Source organism: Eschrichtius robustus, chromosome 13 (assembly GCF_028021215.1).
Source record: "Eschrichtius robustus isolate mEscRob2 chromosome 13, mEscRob2.pri, whole genome shotgun sequence".
Classification (NCBI taxonomy): Eukaryota; Metazoa; Chordata; class Mammalia; order Artiodactyla; family Eschrichtiidae; genus Eschrichtius; species Eschrichtius robustus.
Window position 1 is genome coordinate 57,577,726 of NC_090836.1, and position 22,198 is coordinate 57,599,923.

A 22,198-nucleotide genomic window follows, 5' to 3' on the forward strand; every position below is an offset into this window, starting at 1 on the left:
TTTATTTTATTTGAAATTTTTTTAATTTTAAGAAGTACTGTTTTTTCCCATTTTCAAATGAGGAAATGAGGCACAGAGAGGTTAAAATAACATGACCAAGGTCACTAAGCTAATATGTGTTAGAACCGGCATTCTGATCCAGGAAATCAGATCTAAAGACTATGCTCTTTTTTTCTTTTTAATGTATTTATTTTTGGCTGCGTTGGGTCTTTGTTGCTGCGTGCTGGCTTTCTCTAGTTGCAGCGAGCGGGGGCTACTCTTCATTGCACTGCGCAGGCTTCTCATTGTGGTGGCTTCTCGTTGAGGAGCATGGGCTCTAGGCGCGCGGGCTTCAGTAGTTGTGGCATGTGGGCTCAGTAGTTGTGGCACACGGGCGTAGTTGCTCTGTGGCATGTGGGATCTTCCCAGACCAGGGCTCGAACCCGTGTCCCCTGCGTTGGCAGGTGGATTCTTAACCACTGCGCCACCAGGGAAGTCCTGTGCTCTTAACTGTTGTTATATTTTCCTATTTTACCATTTGTTTGTTTGTTTTTTCAATTTAAAATACAGTTAACTAAGGCCTCCGTGTGAGTGAGTGTGTGTGTGTGTGTGTGTGTATCAGATTCTAAGATATATAGCAAACAATAAAGTTAATGTCCATACTTGGGTTACCTAAATTCAGTTCAGAAGATACAGCAGATTTTGAGTTATTATGTATGCCTATAGAATTTACAGCTAGATCTGACAAGAGGAGAAAAACTGACAGGTTAATTTTTAGGACATGTCCAAAGAGCTGGGGAGCAGGGGAGAGGAATCTGTCAGATCCCTCCAAATCCACCCTGTTTGCAGGGATCTGGTAGAAACTAATATGGTGATCTTGAGCCCCCATTATTTCTTCTTGCCTGATTTTGAAACATTTTTGGGATCTCCATTTTTTTGTCACTTAACTACCTTGCTCATGTATTGTTGACAGAGAAATCTATTAAGATTTCTTTATATGGTTCTTCTGCAGTTGTCAGATTACTGATAAATTTTTATACTGTAGTTAATATATTCTCTCAGAGGTGTGATCAAGTACTGAACTTTGAAAGGTAACTACAGTGAAAAGTCCAATAATAAAACTGGAAACATGACTTTAAATTGCATGTCATAGTATATGTTGGAATAAGCTTCATTTACTGGCAATATTAGTCCATGAAAAGGGCAAAGGAAGAATTTTTTTCCTCCATGAGGTGTTATAAATATGGTCAGAATAGAGAAAATGCTGTAAAACAGTTTGACAGTCTACAAATTCTATGCTCAACTAGATTTAGAAATCTAGTTCACAGAGAAGACCTTTCTTGGCAGAATTTAAATTAGTAAGATTGGAAACATTTTTAAAAGAGGGTGTGAGGTAATGTTTGGACCTCTTAATTTTTCCTCCAAAAAATAATTTTTTAATCTGCTCAGAAGTTTTGAACACTGTCATTGTGTCCAAAAGATTAGTCCAGTTTCTTTTAACATTTGAATTAGTTAATTTTATTTAGGAGTGAGAAGAGAGCACAGTAATCCTCTTTAGCTGCTAAAATACTACTTCGGGAGTTGGAGGCGGAAAGGAGAAATCAAGGATCATCTCCTCAGAAAGTGTTCAGTGGGAGAAGTAGTGTCACTTGACTTCAGGAACCAGTAGTTAAGTGTTTTTACTTAGCCCTTTATTTATAATTTAAGATCACAGAATTTCAAACTGGGGGGGATGAAAGGGGGGTCGTAGCTAAACAACTTGAGGATAGGAAAATTGCTAGAGTTACCAATGTTTTGGGAGAATCTTAATTTGTAGCTATTTAGAGAATTTTAATGGAAAGGAATTATGAAATGTCGCTGATCACTTTTTTTAAGTATTGATTCTTATTATCTATTTTTTACATTTATTAATGAGACTGATTTAAAGAATAAGTTAGATTAAAAATAATAATAAAGAATAAGTCGGATTATGGGGTTGAGAGTAGGTGTCTCTGGAACCCAAAAGTTGTTGGTTTTAATACTATTCCTGCTGTAGAGCCTTTTTTTTTTTTTTTTTTTTTTTTAAATTCCTGGCTGCTTTGGGTCTTCGTTGCTGCGCACGGGCTCTCCCTAGCTGCGGCGAGCGGGGGCCACTCTTTGATTGCGATACGCAGGCCTCTCATCGCGGTGGCCTCTCCTGTTGCGGAGCACGGGCTGTAGGCCCCGGGCTTCAGCTGCTCCGCGTCATGTGGGATCCTCCCGGACCAGGGCTCGAACCCGTGTCCCCCCGCACTGGCAGGCAGACTCCCAACCACTGCACCACCAGGGAAGCCCAGAGCATTTTCTTTTCTACTGAAATTACAATTCCTACAGGGCAAATATAAGAAACTAACATTAAAAAAGAAATTTTTTTTATATGCCCAAAGCATCTCATATATTCTTTCTTCTCCTCCCCTCCTCTCTTTTCCTTTTCTTTTTTTCTTTATTTATTTTTTTGGCCAAGTTGCACTGCATGCGGGATCTTCGTTCCCCAACCAGGGATCAAACCCATGCCCCCTGCAGTGGAAGTGTGGAGTCTTAACCACTGGAACTCCAGGGAAGTCCCCTCATTTTTTTTTTTTTTTAAGTCTTCTCTTTTTTATTATTATTTATTTATTTATTTTATTATTTGTGTCTGCATCGGGTCTTCGTTGCTACACTCAGGCTTTCTCTAGTTGTGGCTAACGGGGGCTACTCTTTGTTGCAGAGCGCGGGCTTCTCATTGTGGTGGCTTCTCTTGTTGCAGAGCACGGGCTCTAGGCGCGTGGACTTTGGTAGTGGTGGCTCGGGGGCTCAGTAGTTGTGGCTCGCGGGCTCTGGAGCGCAGGCTCAGCAGTGGTGGCACACGGGCTTAGTTGCTCTGCAGCATGTGGGATCTTCCTGGACCAGGGCTCAAACCCGTGTCCCCTGCATTAGCAGGCGGATTCTTAACCACTGTGCCTCGAGTGAAGTCCCCCTCATTTTTTTTTTTTTTAATTTTTTTTAATTTTATTTATTTATTTATTTTTGGCTGCGTTGGGTCTTCGTTTCTGTGCGAGAGCTTTCTCTAGTTGCGGCAAGCAGGGGCCACTCTTCATCGCAGTGCGCGGGCCTCTCACTATCGTGGCCTCTCTTGTTGCGGAGCACGGGCTCCAGACGCGCAGGCTCAGTAATTGTGGCTCACGGGCCCAGTTGCTCCGCGGCATGTGGGATCTTCCCAGACCAGGGCTCGAACCCGTGTCCCCTGCATTAGCAGGCAGATTCTCAACCACTGCGCCACCAGGGAAGCCCCCCTCATTTTTTTTTAATGTCAAGAATTCCATTGGAATTCATGACATCTGTCAATAACTGATGAACTTAAATGGCAATTTACCTAAAAAAGTAACTTGTTAGTGGTCTTTTAAAAATCTAAGTAGTTCTTTCCTTTGCTGGAAATGAATTATTAGTCTTTAGATAGTCATTCTTTTATTCAACAAACATTTCTAGACCAAGTAGGGAACACCAAAATAAATAAATAATGGCCACTCTGCATCTAGTTGATGATGGTAATGACTAACACTTAAGGCTTTTATAGATAATATATGTTCTTATTTAATCTGCCCATCAACTCTGTGAAATTGGTATTATCATTGTCCATATTTTACACATAAAAACACAAGCCTAGAAATAAGTGACAGGTCACTTGTAAATTGCATAGGTGGCCAGTTCTAGGTCTTCTTATTTCTAGAATCCATGTTTTACCACCCTGGACTACAAAGGTAGTATAATTTTTACTTTTATGGTATAAGGAAAAACTAAGTTTGGTCCTTAAACTTAGCCAAATGGCTTCTTTATTTATTGATAATGAATTAGCCACACTTGGTTAAGGAACGTCTCTAAAAATATCAGTTGATTATTTGTTTTGCTTAAAATATAGGATTGCTTTGTGTTGTTGAAACATAGGTCCATCATTTAAAAAAAAAAGAATCATTGTATTTGCTTTTCAAGATAATCTTGATTTCAAGCATTTTCAAGGTAACCTTGTGGATACAAATTTTGTTACTGGATTAATATAACCAAAGTTTCCTTAATTCCTTTGGTTTGATGGTGTATTATATTTTGTCCTGGATAGAATTAAAGCAGTCTTTAATTAGAATCTATTATTCAGTGTTTTATGGGTCAGCCTTGTGACATTTGGTCCCCACTCCACATTTTTTGCATATTTTGTATATAGACTTTTCCTTTACAACCACTTTTTACTTTTTATATTTTACTTCCCAGTCTTAATCCCCATAATCAATATGTATAATCCCCTATACAACCAATCTCTTCATTTGGGGTGATAGTTGAAGAGAAGTATATTTCCTGAGGGAGAATCTCATGCCCATGCCCTAATCTTAAATTACTTTGAAAGAAAGCTTAACTGCACAAAGCATCTTGGACTAGCATGCCAGAAGGAAGAAGAAAATGTAGAAGGCGTTTTATCTTGCCTTGGTTGAATGCCCAGTAGTTGTTGACGGATTTTCCCATAGGACAGCCTATGAGTAGGGAGATCGTCCTTATTGTTTCCAGTCTTTTTATTTAGTTTTATCTATATTATATTTGAAAGATGATAATTCTAAAATGTCTATATAATATTAAACCTGCATTATGAAGTTAGGAAAAGAATAGTTACATTATCATTAAATTTTATTACAAACATAGAATTTTACAGTTGACCCTTGAACAACACGAGGGTTAGGTGGACCGATCCACATGCAGTCGAAAATTCAGGTATAACTTTACAGTCAGCCCTGAGCATCCAAGGAGTCAACCAACCTCCAATTGTGTAGCACGTATTTATTTTTAAAAATTCATGTATAAGTGGATCCCACATGGTTCAAACCCATGTTGTTCGAGGGTCAACTGTGTATCGTTTTTTATATTAAGAAGAGGGAATATAACATTAGGATACTTCAAAAATTATATCTGTGTATAATTCTTCAAAACTTGATGTAACAATACATTTTGGAATTGAAAGGGACCTTAGAGTTCATCCAGTCCAGAAGTAAAAAACTGGTGTCCAAATCTCCGTAACTCAAATAGATTTGTTGGTTTTCACAATATTCACAGTTTTTAGAATTTGAAAGACTTTAGCTGTATAAGCATTCACTCTATTTGGCTGCAATCCACACCATCCCCTAATATTAACACCTTGCTGCTTGAGGCATTTACATGCCTACCGGGCTGAGTAAGGCACCTCTGCTCAATACTTCACTTTCCCTTATTTTCTCATTTTACAGACAAAGGAACCTGGAAATTGAGAATAAAGTTATTTATCTCAAATTATTTAACTTCTAAAATAGAGCCAAGCCTCTTAAATAACAAGATAATGTTGCTTTCTACAGCTTTTTTTCTCCTCTTAGAAGACAAGATAGTGTATAATTAAGTCCTAAAGTATTTGGTGCAGCCTGTCAGAAAGAGGAATGATCACTGTGGGCTGAGATAGTGCGAGGAATACTTCAAAGATGTTTCCTTGACACTACCCTCCTAAGGACTGCATCCTGAGTATTTGTGAGTCAGGAGCATTCTATTCTATCCTGATCTATGTGTTATTCTTTCTACACAATGGGGGGAATCATGAATATCCTCCTGTCCAGAGCTGGCAAAGGAAATCACCGAGGGGCATTGTGTACATGTTGAATAATGGTACCTCATGAGACCAGCTAATGTTTAGATTCCTCCAGAAATCCCATTTATACCCCTATTAGCAAAAGAAGAAGGGGCATTGAAGCCATGAGCTCTCTCGTGGATCCTAGACAAATCTCTGTGACTCTCCCAAATCAGAATTTAACTTCAGCCACAAATTAGTTGGAACATTACCCCACCAAAAATATTGATTTAAAAATACTGAACAGAACAAAGCCTAATGGTAGAGTGTTTTGTTAAAAATAGGATTTAATATCAATTTGTTGAAATGACTGGGTACTGAGCTATATAATCTCTCCATTCCCACACTATCTCCCTTAACTTGTTTTATACGTTTTTCTCCATAGTGCTTGTCAAATTAACATATTTTATATTGATTTTATTTGTTTCCCCCCCGGGGCAGTAAATTACTGGGGCAGTGTCTTTTATTCACTGCTTTATTCCCTTTGCCTGGAACAGAGCCTAACATACAGAAGGCACTCACATATGAATGTTGAATATTGAATGGTATAATACAGTAATCTTGATTAGAAGGTGTCATGTCTTAGATTTTCTTTTTTAATCCTGAGGTTCTAGCACAATTCTGGGTTCAGAGTAGGTCTTCAGTAAATGTCAACATGAAGTAAATAGCCAAGAGGTTTTTTTAGTACATCTGTTTATCATTTTGTAATGCTTTTTAAAATTCCCCCGATGATATTTAGATTTACTCTTATAGTTTTTAATTGGGGACAGTAATATCTGAACTTGGGTGTGCCCTAGGTCTTGTTAATGAAAAATATGCAATATAGAATGGTAGATAATTGAATCAGTTGTTTGCTTTTTGATACGTACTTTTATATAGTGAATACATTTAGACTAAAACTTTACTGAATTTTTATTTTCTTTGACTCATAAATGTCTTCAGAATTTTCTGCTCAGAATCTTTATAGCATCCATTATTGTTTTGTATTTTTGTAAAAATGCCAGTCATTTCTGATTGATGAAATATTATCTTAGATAAACTTAACTGAACTTTATGTAGAATATGATTGTGTCGTCTTTTCTCAACTTTCATTTCAAGCAATTACAAAGCAGCCACTGAAACTTGACTTGAGAAGGAACCCTAGGGGTTTTATTTTCTTGTCATTACATGTCTTTGCTATGATTTTCTCTGAGACTAGAATTAAACACTTGCTTAAACTGATAAAAAGAACCAATGAAAGCAAAGATAAGTCTCTAATGTATCACTTACTTCGATTCATCCAGGAGTTGGTTGTAGTCATACAGATTTTAGGGGATCTATATAAGTAACTAAAATAAGGAATCTTTAAATGCAAATGACATATAATACCAAAAATTACCCCCCAAATTTTTTTATTCAAAGATAAGTAGCAGAAATATTCACACATTTGAAAAATTAGTGTAGAAAATGCTTCCAGTTGTAACCATAGTGGAATTTTCCGTGTTTTGATAGTTCTTTACAAATTTAATTGATTTTCTTCATCTGGAATGTTAGATGGTTGGAGAAGCTGTGTGAATCATGCTTCATATTTATAACTGGATAAATGTCTACTTGTATATATGCACTTTCTCGCTGATGAAGAAGTATAAATGAGAAATGGCACTATTGATAAATTCATTTTGCACGTATTCTATGTTCTTGCCTGTTTAGCCACCCCCAAAAAAATGGGGATTTGAGATTCCCTCATTAACTAATGAGTTAATATAATTGGTGAGTTCATAGATTAAAGCTTGATTCAAATAATTCTGGAATTTCAGATTAACATATAAACAGGTTATTGTTAATTTATAATTCATTACAGATAACTTCCAAACCTGCATTCAGATTTTTTGGATAAATGCCATTACGTACAAGAAATGCCATAAAAGGGAGCGTATATAAACCAACAAAATCAAATCCCATCGCCTACAATGGAAATCAAACTAGAATGTTTTACAGTTGACCAATAGCACCATAATTCTTGGCAAAATGTTTAGCCGAGATATCCACCATTGCTGACATCTTCATCTAACACTTTTTGATGGTGTTGCCCTTAACTTGAAGGTTGTTAAAGTCTCTTTCAGGGTCAGTTTTTCTGTTGATTATAAAATAGTTTTAATTGTTCTTCCCATCTCTTTAAATGGCAGTCCACTGCAATAATACATAATAGTCAAAACTCTGTTAATTTTTTTTACTGAAGTGTAACTCACAATGTTATATTAGTTTCAAGTGATTCAACGTTTATATACATTATGAAAGTTAGGAGATGATCACCATGATGTCTGGTTACCATCTGTCAGTAATTTCTAATATACTTCTAATAATTTCTAAGATACTTTGTATCTCTTTGTGTGTCTTAATCCTTATTTCCTACTTATGTACAAGAAGACACAACAGATCAGCAGGCTTCTCAGAATACAATCCAAGTACTTAGAACTTAAATCCTTTGCTACCCTATTTATCTTTTCTTTCTAGATTTTTTAGCATGATAATTAATAAAAAAGACAAATACTGCTTCGACATAAGAGAGGAAAATGTTTAAAATGTCAATATTTACGTTGTATAGAGTATTTCTTTTTCTATAAAGCACTTAAAATAATAAGTTTAATTTTGTAATGTTTAATAGTCAACTCTTAGCCCTTTTTGAGAAGAGGCATACTAGTTATTAAGGTTTAAAAATAGAATTGAAAGAATTTTAATTGGTTCTTCTTTTAAGCTTGTCTGTTTTCTTTAAACATACGTCACAATCAGCATGTTATTTATCTGAAAAATCCTTTTTTTGCCAACGTCAGTATTTTATAATTATAATTCATTGTGAGTTGATTGACAGGCTAAACTTGGCATTTTTGATTTTCTAATGGCCACTTTGTTTTCGTGGTTTTATTGAGATAAAATTGACGTACAAGCGCTGTATAAGCTTAACGTGTACAGCATAATGAATTGACTTAGTTACATCATGAAATGATACCACAATAAGTTAGTGAACATCTATCATCTCGTATAGATACAAAATTAAAGAAATAGAAAATAATATTTCCCTTGTAATGAGAACTCCTAAGATTTATTACTCTATTAGCAACTTTTGTATAACATAAGCAGTGTTATATGTATCATGTACATTACATCCCTAGTATGCACTTATAACTGGAAGTTTATACCTTTTGACTGCCTTCATCCAGTCCCCCCCTTTTTTTAAATACCAATAGTTACCAATATTTTTAAGTTACAATTAAAATGGAGTAATTACAAGACAACTCCACAATTCCTCTTTCACCTTTCAGTTTTAATTTTCATTTGTGTATTTTAAAATTTTACTGTTTATTGGTAATAAAACTGTCAGAAAAAACATAAGCAAAAGAAGAAAGACAATCCACCACCATATATTTACATAAATAAAGTTCAAGGAATTAAAATTCATTTTACATTACAAGCTCAAGATTTTCTCACTACTCCTAAAGTAGTAATACTGAAATTCTTCCCAGGTCGTCAGAATTACAGTCTGCATAACTTGAAGTACAATAAAGTATATTGACTCATGTAATTAATATTAAGGGTCAGGGAAAACACCAATAGTAAAGGATTTTTGCATAGTAATGTTTTTTAAAGACTTACAGGAGAGTAATTTCCCAGTCTTTCTCCCTAAACTACATTTTAAAATGATTCAAAATACTGATATATAATTAGCTTTTTGTATTGACACGGGAGTTTGCTATAAGTTACATTCAAGTTTCATAGATGTTAAAATGTATTCTAAAAGTGCCTCTTAGATGATACTTAAATAGTAAGTATAGCTAAAGAATTATAATATAGTTCAGTTGATTTTAACATGTTCCAAACTGGTTGTAGTGACAGGAGGACTAAATTAAGGATAGAAACCCACATATGATTGGAAAATAGTTTTAGGCTATGCGTTGTATCTCTTTGCCTAACTAGAGGAAACTTTCTAAATTAGACAAAAGCTGGATAGCAGCCCTCCTCCTGCATTCTTAATGTTATTAAGCTAGTAGGTAAAAGGGGAGAGCAGTGATTCTCAACTGAGGGAACATCAGTTCTACACTGTACTGAGCAGTAGCCCAGACCATTGCTGTTATAATTATTTTAAAAGCTATCTTTTATTGATTATTACTATGTGTACGTGGTCTTGAGAGAAATCACTATATTTCATTCTCGAATTAGTTGAGCAAATACTATATGTCAGTCACTGTTTGAGGTTCGGGGATGTTATAAAACAGACAAAAATTGTTGTTTTTGTGGAGTTTATGCTCTTGTGTATCCATCTCACAACTTTACCATGTAGGCATTACTGTCTCCATTTTCCCTGTAAGGAAAGTGAAGCTCTGAAAGGTTTCATGACTTGCCCAAGGTTATACAGAACGAGGATTTAAAACTTAGGTGCTGTGAACCACTATGCTATGCTGTCAGAGTTGTCCCTCTTTTGGAGTTCAGTGAAAGAGAACAATTGTTCTCAATGTCTCAAACAGCAGTTATCACAAATCCCTTTGAAATTCTGATATAACTCTACCCATCTTAAAATTGTGCATGAAATTTTAAAAACAGAAGTAATGGTCATTGCCAGCCAATCAGAGTTGGCATTCATAATGAAATCCACTTTTTATCCCAGGCTTAGAATATGTAAACAGTTTTTCAAAGCTGGTGTAGTAGAAGGCACAGATTTGAAAAACAGGTATTAGTTCAAATCTTGGCTTTCATACTGCTAGACTTTTTTTTTTTTTTTTAAGGAAAATAATATCCGTAGTATTGGTATTTATTAGGATTTAAATAAAAATATTTTGGTTGTTTGTCCATATAAGGAAATATTGGCCAAAAAATTAATGAAAGAGAATGACTGTTCATTTGTGGTTCTTACTTATCAGTGTTCCTTGTTAGAAAGCTGCTTATTGGTAAGTTAGATGTGTTTTGTCACTATGTTTTTAAATTTGAAAGTCTATTGATGACTTTCGTATTTCCTACTTCAAAATTCGAAATGTTTTCAATTTTCTGTGATCTTAGAGATCTGCAGTAAAAATTCTTGGTTGAGTTACTAAAATTAAAACAAATTGATAAGCGTTATTTATAATATCCACAAGCTGGAAACAAACCAAATGTCCATGAGCAGGTGAATGGATAAAGAAAATGTTATCTATATCCATACAGTGGATCTGCTTTTTATCAATAATAAGAGATAGAAGGAACAAATTACTGATAGAAGCAATAATATGGATGAACCTGACTCATTCTAGCAACAAGTAATACTCATTTATGGATAAATGAAGCAACTGGGAAGTAGGACCCCAGGCATTGCATTAAGAAATGCAGTTCCTCATAGGCAGAACACTCTATGACATACATCACAGCAAGATTCTTTTTGACCCAGCTCCCAGAGAAATGGAAATAAGAACACAAATAAACAAATGGGACCTAATGAAACTTAAAAGCTTTTGCACAGCAAAGGAAACCATAAACAAGACCAAAAGACAACCATCAGAATGGGAGAAAATATTTGCAAATGAAGCAACTGACAAAGGATTAATCTCCAAGATTTACAAGCAGCTCATGCAGCTCAATAACAAAAAAACGAACAACCCAATCCAAAAATGGGCAGAAGACCTAAATAGACATTTCTCCAAAGAAGATATACAGATTGCCAACAGACACATGAAAGAATGCTCAACATCATTAATCATTAGAGAAATGCAAATCAAAACTACAATGAGATATCATCTCACACCGGTCAGAATGGCCATCATCAAAAAATCTACAAACAATAAATGCTGGAGAGGGTGTGGAGGAAAGGGAACACTCTTGCACTGTTGGTGGGAATGTAAATTGATACAGCCACTATGGAGAACAGTATGGAGGTTCCTTAAAAAACTACAAATAGAACTACCATACGACCCAGCAATCCCACTACTGGGCATATACCCTGAGAAAACCATAGTTCAAAAAGAGTCATGTACCAAAATGTTCATTGCAGCTCTATTTACAATAGCCAGGACATGGAAGCAACCTAAATGTCCATCGACAGATGAATGGATAAAGAAGATGTGGCACATATATACAATGGAATATTACTCAGCCATAAAAAGAAATGAAATGGAGGTATTTGTAATGAGGTGGATGGAGTTAAGAGTCTGTCATACAGAGTGAAGTAAGAAAGAGAAAAACAAATACAGTATGCTAACACATATATACGGAATCTAAGGAAAAAAAAAAAAAAGGCCATGAAGAACCTAGTGGCAAGACGGGAATAAAGACACAGACCTACTAGAGAATGGACTTGAGGATATGGGGAGGGGGTGGGGTGAGATGTGACAGGGTGAGAGAGTGTCATGGACATATATACACTACCAAATGTAAAATAGATAGCTAGTGGGAAGCAGCCGCATAGCACAGGGAGATCAGCTCAGTGCTTTGTGACCACCTAGAGGGGTGGGATGGGGAGGGTGGGAGGGAGGGAGATGCAAGAGGGAAGAGATATGGGAACATATTGTATATGTATAACTGATTAACATTGTTATAAAGCAGAAGCTAACACACCATTGTAAGGCAATTATACTTCAATAAAGATGTTTAAAAAAAAAAAAAAGAAATGCAGTTCCCATAAATGTTTACTTTTTATAGTCAGTATGCACAAGTTTCCTCACCCATAGGCCCCCATTTCTTAGAAAACAAAGACCTTTTGGTTTAATTTTTCTTTCTAGCTTGTTTACTTTGTGAGGATCTCTGAAAATGCTCAACTATTGCAGATTTTCTAATTTTCCATTTTCAGTTTCCTATTCAGGTCTGAGCCCATTTACAGAAAGAAGGGACATGTCTCCCTTTAAAATTTCCTGAAGTCAATTTTTATTTTGTTTCCTATCAAGTAGTGTTCATTTTGTTTACAATATTAAATGTTGACCAATCTACCCCTTAAATAGTGTATTTCCTAAATAGGTTCTTGTTCTCTCAAGGCCAATTTTTTTTTAACAGGCTGGGCTGTTTGAATCTGGTCTTTACTATCCTGCTGCTTTTAACCTTTTTCCTCTATGATGAAATTAAGTAATTACTAAGTAAGTTGGGATTCTGCAACAAATTTCTGTCAGTCTACCTGAGATTTAGAAAAATCTTTAAACATAACTCCCAACTAAATTCTAGACCAGTCTTTAAATTCAGTTTCTATAGCTCTGACTTCTACTCCAGCAATTTAGAGAGGCTGTTGTATAGTATAATTTTTCCTTTGCTGAGAAACCCTCAGGAAAGGTAGTTCATTTCAGAGGTATGGGTAAGGAGCAGATGGAATAGAAGGGTATTGTGCATAGTATAAGGAGACAATGATTCGGGGAGGGTAGGTTTCCAAAGGTTTGAGCAGGGGAGTAAAGAGAGACAATCTTAGTCATTTTATTTTGAGGCTTCAGAATACCAATTAGAGAAGTTGATTATTGAATGTTATTTTTGTCTCATAATTTTTCTATATTTATAATTCCTCTTAAAGTATTAATTTTGACATTGTAAAAGTTGGCCGTAAGTCCTGTTGTTATGTTGCAGTTGTCAAAGTCACCATTTTTGTAATTTACCAATGTAAGTGCAAGAGTCAAGATTATATTGGAAGTTTATAAAAGACACAGAAGTTTTCCCTAGAAAAGGTATGGCCTTGGCAAGTAAGAGATCACTAGAGTGAAGAAAACGGTGTTGGGGTAATTAAGTGGGAAGAGGCACATTGGGAAACTGGGTAATGGAAGTGTTTTAAATCTTTTTCTAATATAAATTTTCAAATATTTATTTATTTATTTATTTATTTATTTTGCTGTGTCGGGTCTTAGTTGCGGCACACGGGATCCTTCGTTACAGCGTGCAGGCTTCTCTCTAGTTGTGGCGCGCGGTCTCAGTAGTTGCGGCGCACAGGCTCAGTTGCCCCATGGCATGTGGGATCTTAGTTCCCCGACCAGGGATGGAACCCGCATCCCCTGCATTGGAAGGCAGATTCTTAACCGGTGGACCACCAGGGAAGTCCCTGGAAGTGTTTTAAATCTGAATGAGGGCTGTGTTTGTGGTTGTGAGGGTATTAGCATATGCCAAAACTCATTTAACTGTATGCTTAAGATCTGCTTGTTTTACTGGATGTAAATTATTCCTAAATAAAAATGACTTAAAGAGTGCTTTAAATTTTTTTTTCCATTGGGGCTTTTTTTTTTTTTTTTTTTCCGGCTGTGTCAGGTCTTAGTTGAGGCACGTGGGATCTTTGTTGCCGTGCGCAGGCTTCTCTCTAGTTGTGGCGCATGGGCTCCAGAGGGTGGGCTCCAGAGGATGCGGGCTTAGTTGCACTGGGGCATGTGGGATCTTAGTACACCAACCAGGGATCGAATCTGCATCCCCTGCGTTGGAAGGCGGATTCTTAACCACTGGACCACCAGGGAAGTCCCCATTGAGGCATTTTATTTGCATGTTTGTATTACAGCCCTAGAAAAAGAATCCCAGGATTTTCTCTCCTGTGTTTTATCTTGCTTCTTCATGGTCCGTGATGCCATCTGAAGTTGTCAGCTCAGTGAAACCAAACTGATAGGACAGTAGCAGGTTTTTCTGCCATTTTTCTAGGTCTTTGAGTTGCACATCAAATCTAGGGACTGATCACTTCACACTTGTTTGACCTGCCTGTGAGGTTCACAGTAGTTTTCCCAGCCCTGTGACCATTGATTTCAAATTCGCTAATGTAACCATGCTTCATTATCACAGAAACTGGATGATGACTTGGGAGCACAGCCTAATAAGAACCTGGCACTTGCCTCTCCTTTCAGCATTCTTGATGCTCTTGAGAGCATCAGCTAGGACTTTCATGTGCACCATTATATCAGCACAGAAAGATGGCAGAAAGTTAAAAATTTTTTTTAACAAATGTGTCCTTACAAACAGATTCTCAGGTTCCCTGATTAGGCAGAAGTTAGGAAGGTGCCACATAATAAACCCCTTGGTTATTGACCTTGTAATGCTGTCATGAAAGTTTAAGTGACCCGAGGTGAAGTTTGGCCCATCACTCAACTTTGCCTGAATTGCTCACTGTTTTTACTCATCTTCAGTGCTTGGGGCCAGTTTGAATTGCATTGGAGGCTATCAGGCTTATGCGTCCATCCATTCCACACGGAGCACTCCCTTATTCAGTGAATGGAAACAAGACAGTACAGGACAAAACAAAACATGTGAGACAAAATTTTGAGCAAGTAGATGAACAAAAGCAAAGCAAGTAGCTGAAGAATTGTAAACTAATGGCAAAAATATTTATCAAATAATACACTCCAAGCCAAAGCCAAAAGGCCTAATTGCCTTATACAAAAACCTACTTGGTACAAATCCTAGGGTAACAAAGTTAGCAGTGTGAGCTCAAGACACTGATTGGAGCACCCGTCATTGTTGAGATTGACTCATCTGATAGGAAAATCAAAGAACAAACAAGTTGGACACAGGCAGCCCATTCAGTACACTTGTTTGTCTAAGAGCGTCATTTGGAATGATGCCAAATGAGGGTCTTAGGTTGACTGTCAAAGAATGAGAGACACCATTCAATATCTAAACAAAAACACAAAGCTGAAATCATTGATTACTTAAGGAAAAGCTATCCTGGTCTGATACTGCCTCCCCTGAGCAGAGCAGGCCGCTAGTCTTACAGGGTTTTTAGGGAACTTCAGAGTCCAAAGATTCACAGACTTTCAAAGGCAGGAGTGAGTTAATGTCAACAGTAAGAGCAGTGTCACTCAAGTGAGGCAATTGCTGATTGGTTGGCATTTTGCTGCGTGTTCACTGAAGTGAGTCTTTTTTTCTTTTTTTTTTTTTAAGTTAATGATAAACAATGACAAAGAAGGCATCAAAAAGTGACACAGCCCAGCTACCTAAAGGATAAAAGATGCAGGGAGATGAGTCTAATTTTATTTGTGTTAAAGTTAGTTGGTTTGCTCTTTGGGATGTTTAGGAAATTCTTGTCCCCAAAGTTACCATATTCCCTCTAGATGGGTTCAGAAACAGAAATTTATTTGAAGGCGTCTTTCATGAGAATCCTAAGTTTATTTTTAAATATTTCTCAAATATTAGTGTAGGTCCATGTGGTTGGCTAATGTGTGCATGGAACTGAATAGAATTATCACCTAAGTAATCCTATTTTTAAAGGATTTTTTACATTAAAAGAAATAAACCTGACTTGAGTTACATGTTTACAAAGGAAGATTTATTTGTCCCAAATTAAATGCACACTACCATGTGGAATATTCTTAAAGCTGGAAGTTGATTCAACTTTTATTTCATATCCTTTTTCCTAAAATCATACCTGGTAAGAACCATGCAGTTCACAAAAGTTATGGAGACAGTGTTCCGGAACTGGAGAAAAGTCTATGGAAATAATGAGTTCAGTAAGTTTCGAAATAAAATGTAGGGACTAGTAAGTGGGAATGTCAGCAGCCGACTTCTTTGGTGGTTTTTATATTTGGTTCCCTGCCCCCCCTCACCCCACCCCCCCCATTAAGGAATGAAGAAAGCACAGGAAATAATCCATGTATTTAAAGGTGGAAGTGAAGGAGAAATTTTTGAAAAGAAGTCCTTGGTATTAGACATGGCGTCCTGAGGAGAAATAAAGGGATGGCATATAGAGATAGGTAAAACAAATGCTGTCTTCTAAGAGCATGGACTGGAAGGAAAGAACATATAAAGAGATTTAACACAAAGAAATATTACGCCAAAGTGAGTCCATTCTTAACTGACTGACTTTCAGAAATAAGGGGCTATCAATAATAGGCTGGTTTGCAGAAGCATATTCACTGAAGCAAATGGTTATTGGTTGGTTAAATGTGTTTAAACCAGTCCTGGTATTGTGTTACTATGACTAAAGAACTGTCATTTCTTGATTAAGAAGGTTTAAAACCTGTTCTGGTGGCTACTTTTGCACCATGGCCACTGGCCAATTATTTTTCTCTAAGAATGTGGGAGCTTTGTATTCTCATGTTATTCCCTGCCCTGAAACTTTCGGGATCTTCTTTCTTTCTCCTTAGTGTACTGAAATTTTCTAATGATGAGCCTTGGTATGGATTGTTTCTTTTTGGTTTTGTTTTGATTTCCACCATTTCAGCATACTGAACACTCAGTAGACTTTTTCAGGCTGGGCTTTCATGTTCTTGAGATCTGCTTCTGATTCCTGACCATTTCAGTTTCTTTGTACCACCCCATCCATCCCCCAACCCCACACCCCACACCCCACACCCCACACACACTTCAGGAATAGATATTTGGTCTGCTTTCTCTGCTAACTCACTTACCATTTATGTATCTCAGAGGCCAGCTAGTTTTTTCTATAAATGCCACATAGTAAATATTTTAGGCTTTGTGAACCAGATGGCCTCTGTTGTAATGACTTAGCTCTGCCATTACAAGATAGCAGCCATGGGCAATACACAAAAGAATGGGTGTGGCTGTATTTCAATAAAACTTTATGTACAAAAACAGGTAGTGAATTGGATTTGTTTGCAGACCCCTCCCCTATCATGTTCATCTTTACCAGAATGTTAGCTCAGTTGAGGGCAGGAATTTTTTTGTTGTTCATTGGGTATATCCTTGTACTTAGTAGGCACTTAACTACTTGTGACTCAGGGTTGCAGATGGTTCAGAAAAGGGGGATAGCATGTCTATCACTGCCATCTTATAGCTAACAGAATGCCCCTTAATGCTGTTTTTCAGCCTTCCTCCATTTTTTTCTTGATGGAGTAAATATTTTATTGTAATTGAATTTAGGATAGGGCTAAAAGTCACATCTATAATTCTGCAGTTATCTTTCTTCCTCTGATGTTTTATAAAGGGCACTACCAGTAGCATCCTTTAGTAAGTCTGTTTATGAAATGCTCCATATTAATATGGTATAGTAGTCATTTTAAGTACATGCTTGAATGTCTTGTTTATATAAGAAGGACATGAATACAAAGATAGTACTTAAGAATTCTTTTTTTTTTTTTTCTTTTATAAGGTACTAGATTTTACAAGTTTGCACCATGCGTGAGTATAAGCTAGTCGTTCTTGGCTCCGGAGGAGTTGGAAAATCTGCTCTGGTAAGACATTCTCACTGTACCCAAGCTATTTACTCCAAGACATGTTCTTTTTCTGTTGAGTTTTAGGTTTTGCTTATTTGTCTTTATTTATTTGTTAGGGTGAAATCTCATAATGATTTTAGAAGTAATATAATATTTTTCTTGTAATTTAGTCAGCTTTTAGTTGTATCTGGGTAGATCATATTCTCTCTGGAACATGGGTCCCAGACCAGAATACAGTTTGGACTAAGCACAGAAGGGAAAGAACATATAAAGAGATTTAGCACAAAGAAATATTATGCCAAAGTGAGTCCATTCTTAACTGACTGACTTTCAGCGCATATAAATGGGTGTCTGCATTTCAGAGCCAGACAGGAATAAATTTTGGTCCATCTCATTGTGAGTTGGCTTACAATACAAATTTTATGTTACAAAAATTAAATACACCTTATTTTAAAAACTTTTTCAAAGATTACCTTTGACTGTCCCACCATGTTTTCTGTATCAAGAAATAGTAAAGCAAGAAAGAAGACACAACTTGACAGTGGTGGGTGGGGAAGGGGAGAGACTTAGGGGAAATAACTTGGTGAACAGTTCAGAGTTTAGCAAAGCCCCACAGTAAGATAGATTGACCATTACTTCGCCACTTAAAATAAACACCTAGCACAGAATTTGACATGCTTGGATCAAACTGAGAAGTGTGTACAATGGGGCATGAACTGCTTTTTCATTTGTAAATATATCCAAAGTGATGGGGAGGTGTTGTGAGTGTGCACATAGGTGTGTACACAGATAATTAGCCACTTTCTAACTAAAAGTCAAATTTAAGCCCTTAGGACTGAAACAGGAGCCATTTAACAATTTTTCAATATATGATCTCTAAATTTAGACTTACCCAATAAGGAGCTTGGTGATTATTAATTTTTTTAAAAAAAGCTTTCTAAGGTAATTTTCCCACCAAATGCATATGTTCAAATGTAGTTGTGGTTATGTTTTTTTAATCAATGGTATAACTACCTATATGAAATCAATACTTTAAAATGTGCAGATTTGAATGTGTTCTTTCTGGGGGGAGTATAATGGTATGTTAATTTTTTTCAGACTGTACAATTTGTTCAAGGAATTTTTGTTGAAAAATATGATCCTACGATAGAAGATTCTTATAGAAAGGTATGTTACTTTAGAAGGCCTTTTGCTTTTGACTTTACTATAAATATAAATTCTTGTTTTTAGCTTAATAATTATTAAATGTTGTTTACAGAGTAGGATGAAGAAGCAGAGTTAATTTATAAAATTAGTGGGGGACTTCCCTGGTGGCGCAGTGGTTAAGAATCTGCCTGCCAATGTGGGGGACACGGGTTCGAGCCCTGGCCTGGGAAGATCCCACATGCTGCGGAGCAGCTAAGCCCCTGCGCCATAACTGCTGAGCAACCCCTGCTCGCCACAACTAGAGAAAGCCCGCACACAGCAACGAAGACCCAATGCAGTCAAAAATAAATAAAAATAAATTTTAAAAATTAGTGGGGAAAGATCACACCTGATTATTTCCTGGCATTGTGTGTTTACCAGCTTATGAGAATCTTAAACAGTCACTCTCGTTCTCTGTCTTATCTCTCTCTCTCTCAAAGAATTTTAAGTTTATACTGACCCCAAAATTGTAATTTGACACACTAACTTTAGAGCTGGGCCATGCATTTCAAATGGTAGCTCCATGTTTCTCTCCCCTTCCTGCCCCCCAAAGACTGAATACTCTCAGGCTCCCTTCTTTAAAGATGTAAGTACAAAAGTCTCCCTAACCTTCCTACTTACAACTCCTTGAGAAAGTTCCACTGCTCATAATAGTAGAAAGGTTTATTTCTGTCAATATGTTCACTTACACAGCATGTGACAATAAAACTAAATGTGCAGAGATTTTTTATTTAGCAGGGAGAGAGTTATCCCCCACCTTAACATAGCGGCCAGCCTGGCCCCTGCTGCTGTGCAGACATTGTGTTTCCGTTCCTCCCTCTGTGTCCACAGTCTACCAAAGCAAACTGGAAACCCCTTTCTGCACCCCAGCAGTGAGGCAATATTACTCTTCTTTCCACGTATATAACTTTGTTCCCTAGGAAATGTTAGGTAAAAAGGGTAGCAGGGATATATAATTTATTTGATAGCTCTCCTCTGCTTCCTTGCTCCCAGAAATTTTGTTGTTCCAATATGGTGAAGGGGATGTGGTTATCTAGAGAAATGAAGGTATATCTAAAGTATGGAAGAATTGAGATAGACAGTTACTTTTGATATTATTGGAACTATTACTGGTTTAAAAAAATTTTTTTGAGCTATTTTGAAATCATTTCCTCTCCAGATTTAAGTGCTGAGTGATTCCTACTGAGGTTGGATCTTGTGTATCTTGTATCAATAGATGTCCTTGTGTTAAATTGAGAACATATGATTTTTGCACCTAATGCAGTTTGGGGGTCAGTAGAACTATTTTCTAGCTATTTTTTTCTCCTGTTTTGTTAAAGTAAGTATTGCTTGAAATTAGTTGTAAAGTTGCTATAATCTGTGTCTCTGTTTTAAATATCATATTAGCTGTTGGGTATATTAAAGTAGTCTTGTATACATTTAAAAAAATGAAGTATCTATTTTAATTTTTCCCCAAGCAAGTTGAAGTAGATGCACAACAGTGTATGCTTGAAATCTTGGATACTGCAGGAACGGTATGTAAAACAGAGTACCAAAGTATATTCACAGCTTGTGCAGTATTGACCTTTAGATGCTAGTATTCTGTAGACAAACATTAGTTAAGCTTATTTAAAAGTACTGCTTACGTTAAATCTTAAAGCTGTTTTCCTTATCCTCTTGAATTCTCCTTTTCTTGTGTGTGTGCTTTGCCATTGCAGTGGGTCATTTACTGAAGAAATAAGTAGAAACTTTGTATGAAAGTTTTCATAGTCCCACTAGTACTTTTAAAACAAGTTAAACTATATTACCATTTATTAAATAATGTGGAAAATAATATTAGAGTATACATTTATTCCTCGGTGGCTGTGTGAAGTATTTTGTATGTTATCTTTCCTCCTTCAGTATATTTACAGACCAACTAGATTTGTTGGTATCTGAAGGTGAAGGGAAAATTTATTCTGGATATGTGGTATTCATTCAACTAATGTTTGAGTACCTGATATGTGCCATGGATTGTATTCTTACACTCAAAGGCTCACAGTCTAGTGAAGGAGGAAAAGTGTGGGAAAATGGCAAGATACAGGTAATGTGCTGGTGGACTCCATAGAACTAGAGCATTGTGAGCTAGCTGTGGGTAACTTGGTGATTTGATTTGGGTGCCTTACATATTATGATATATTAAAAAGCTGCCTTTAAGTAGCATTTGGAGACAGGACATTTCTGTTCCACTTGAGTATATTTACTGCACATAAATCTGCTCTGGTGTATTATTTTTAAGTAAAACACTTATTTCTTGAAATACTGATTTTTTCAAATAGCCACAGACTGTAATTTTAAGAGATGTTACATAACACTACTACATTCTTCTTTGAGCTCTAATTATAGACTTTGAAAATTGTCAAGTTATCTGTCAAAACATTTTTTTTTAACATTATTGTTCTTTAATGATTCTTTCTTTCTACTGTAGGAGCAATTTACAGCAATGAGGGATTTGTACATGAAAAACGGACAAGGCTTTGCCTTAGTTTATTCCATCACAGCACAGTCCACATTTAATGATTTACAAGATCTGAGAGAACAGATTCTTCGAGTTAAAGACACTGATGATGTAAGCTGGCTTCGTAATAAATAAATATATTTTGTTTCAAACCCTTATTACAGTGATATCCAGCTTAAAAGTTTGAATTTAAATCCAGTTTAAAGTTAATGTATTTTGGGGGCTTTGTTTGTTTTTCAAAAGCTTTTTCCTTGAAGGGGAAAAACATATCTTTAACACTATATGTAACGTAAAAAGTGAGAAATACCCTCTTCTCCCCTGTGTAAAATAAATTTTATACCCTTCCTGTTTTTAAATCATGCATTTCGTGGAGAAGAAGGAGAGGGTTGGTGGCAAATATTACTAATAGAGCATATGATGTTCTGGCCACATTTCTGGCAGATTTAAGAGCCTTTTTAACAAGAATCAAAACAACATATGAACAGATCTCAAGCAACTATGACAGAAGGAGCATAATGATAATAATAATTTTTAAAGAAAGCCAACAAATGTATTCGATTCTAATGTAAATTTACATGCCCCTTCAGAATACACCATAATGGAGTTTAATCCCTTTAGGAAACTTCAAATGGATTATTTTAATTCCTCCTCACACTATGTATAAATTCATCTTGCATCGAATTGATCTTGCATCAGAATCACCTGTAAAGCTGGTTAAAACAGATTGCCAGGCCCCACTCTCAGAGTTTCTGATCCAGTAGGTCTGGGATAGGGCTTGAGAATTTGCATTTCTAACAGATTTCCAAATGGTGTTGATGCTGCTGGTCTGGGCACTTCACTTTTAAGAACCACCGTACTATGTATAGTTTAATTATAGCA

At 36.4% G+C, this 22,198-nt stretch overlaps 1 protein-coding gene and 1 pseudogene across 4 annotated transcripts in view; one reads left to right on the forward strand and one right to left on the reverse strand.

The window, feature by feature from the left end:
- Nucleotides 1-22,198, forward strand: part of RAP1B (RAP1B, member of RAS oncogene family) — a 47,423-nt gene that overhangs the window by 19,721 nt on the left and 5,504 nt on the right. For all 4 annotated transcript variants that reach the window (XM_068560287.1, XM_068560286.1, XM_068560288.1 and 1 more), the window contains 4 exons: nucleotides 17,595-17,676; nucleotides 18,757-18,825; nucleotides 20,301-20,357; nucleotides 21,290-21,430. In XM_068560287.1, the coding sequence (XP_068416388.1) occupies nucleotides 17,620-17,676; nucleotides 18,757-18,825; nucleotides 20,301-20,357; nucleotides 21,290-21,430 (324 nt within the window). In that variant the 5' untranslated portion in view covers nucleotides 17,595-17,619. The remainder of the gene's footprint in view (nucleotides 1-17,594; nucleotides 17,677-18,756; nucleotides 18,826-20,300; nucleotides 20,358-21,289; nucleotides 21,431-22,198) is intronic.
- Nucleotides 14,060-14,443, reverse strand: LOC137775363 (small ribosomal subunit protein uS8-like; annotated as a pseudogene).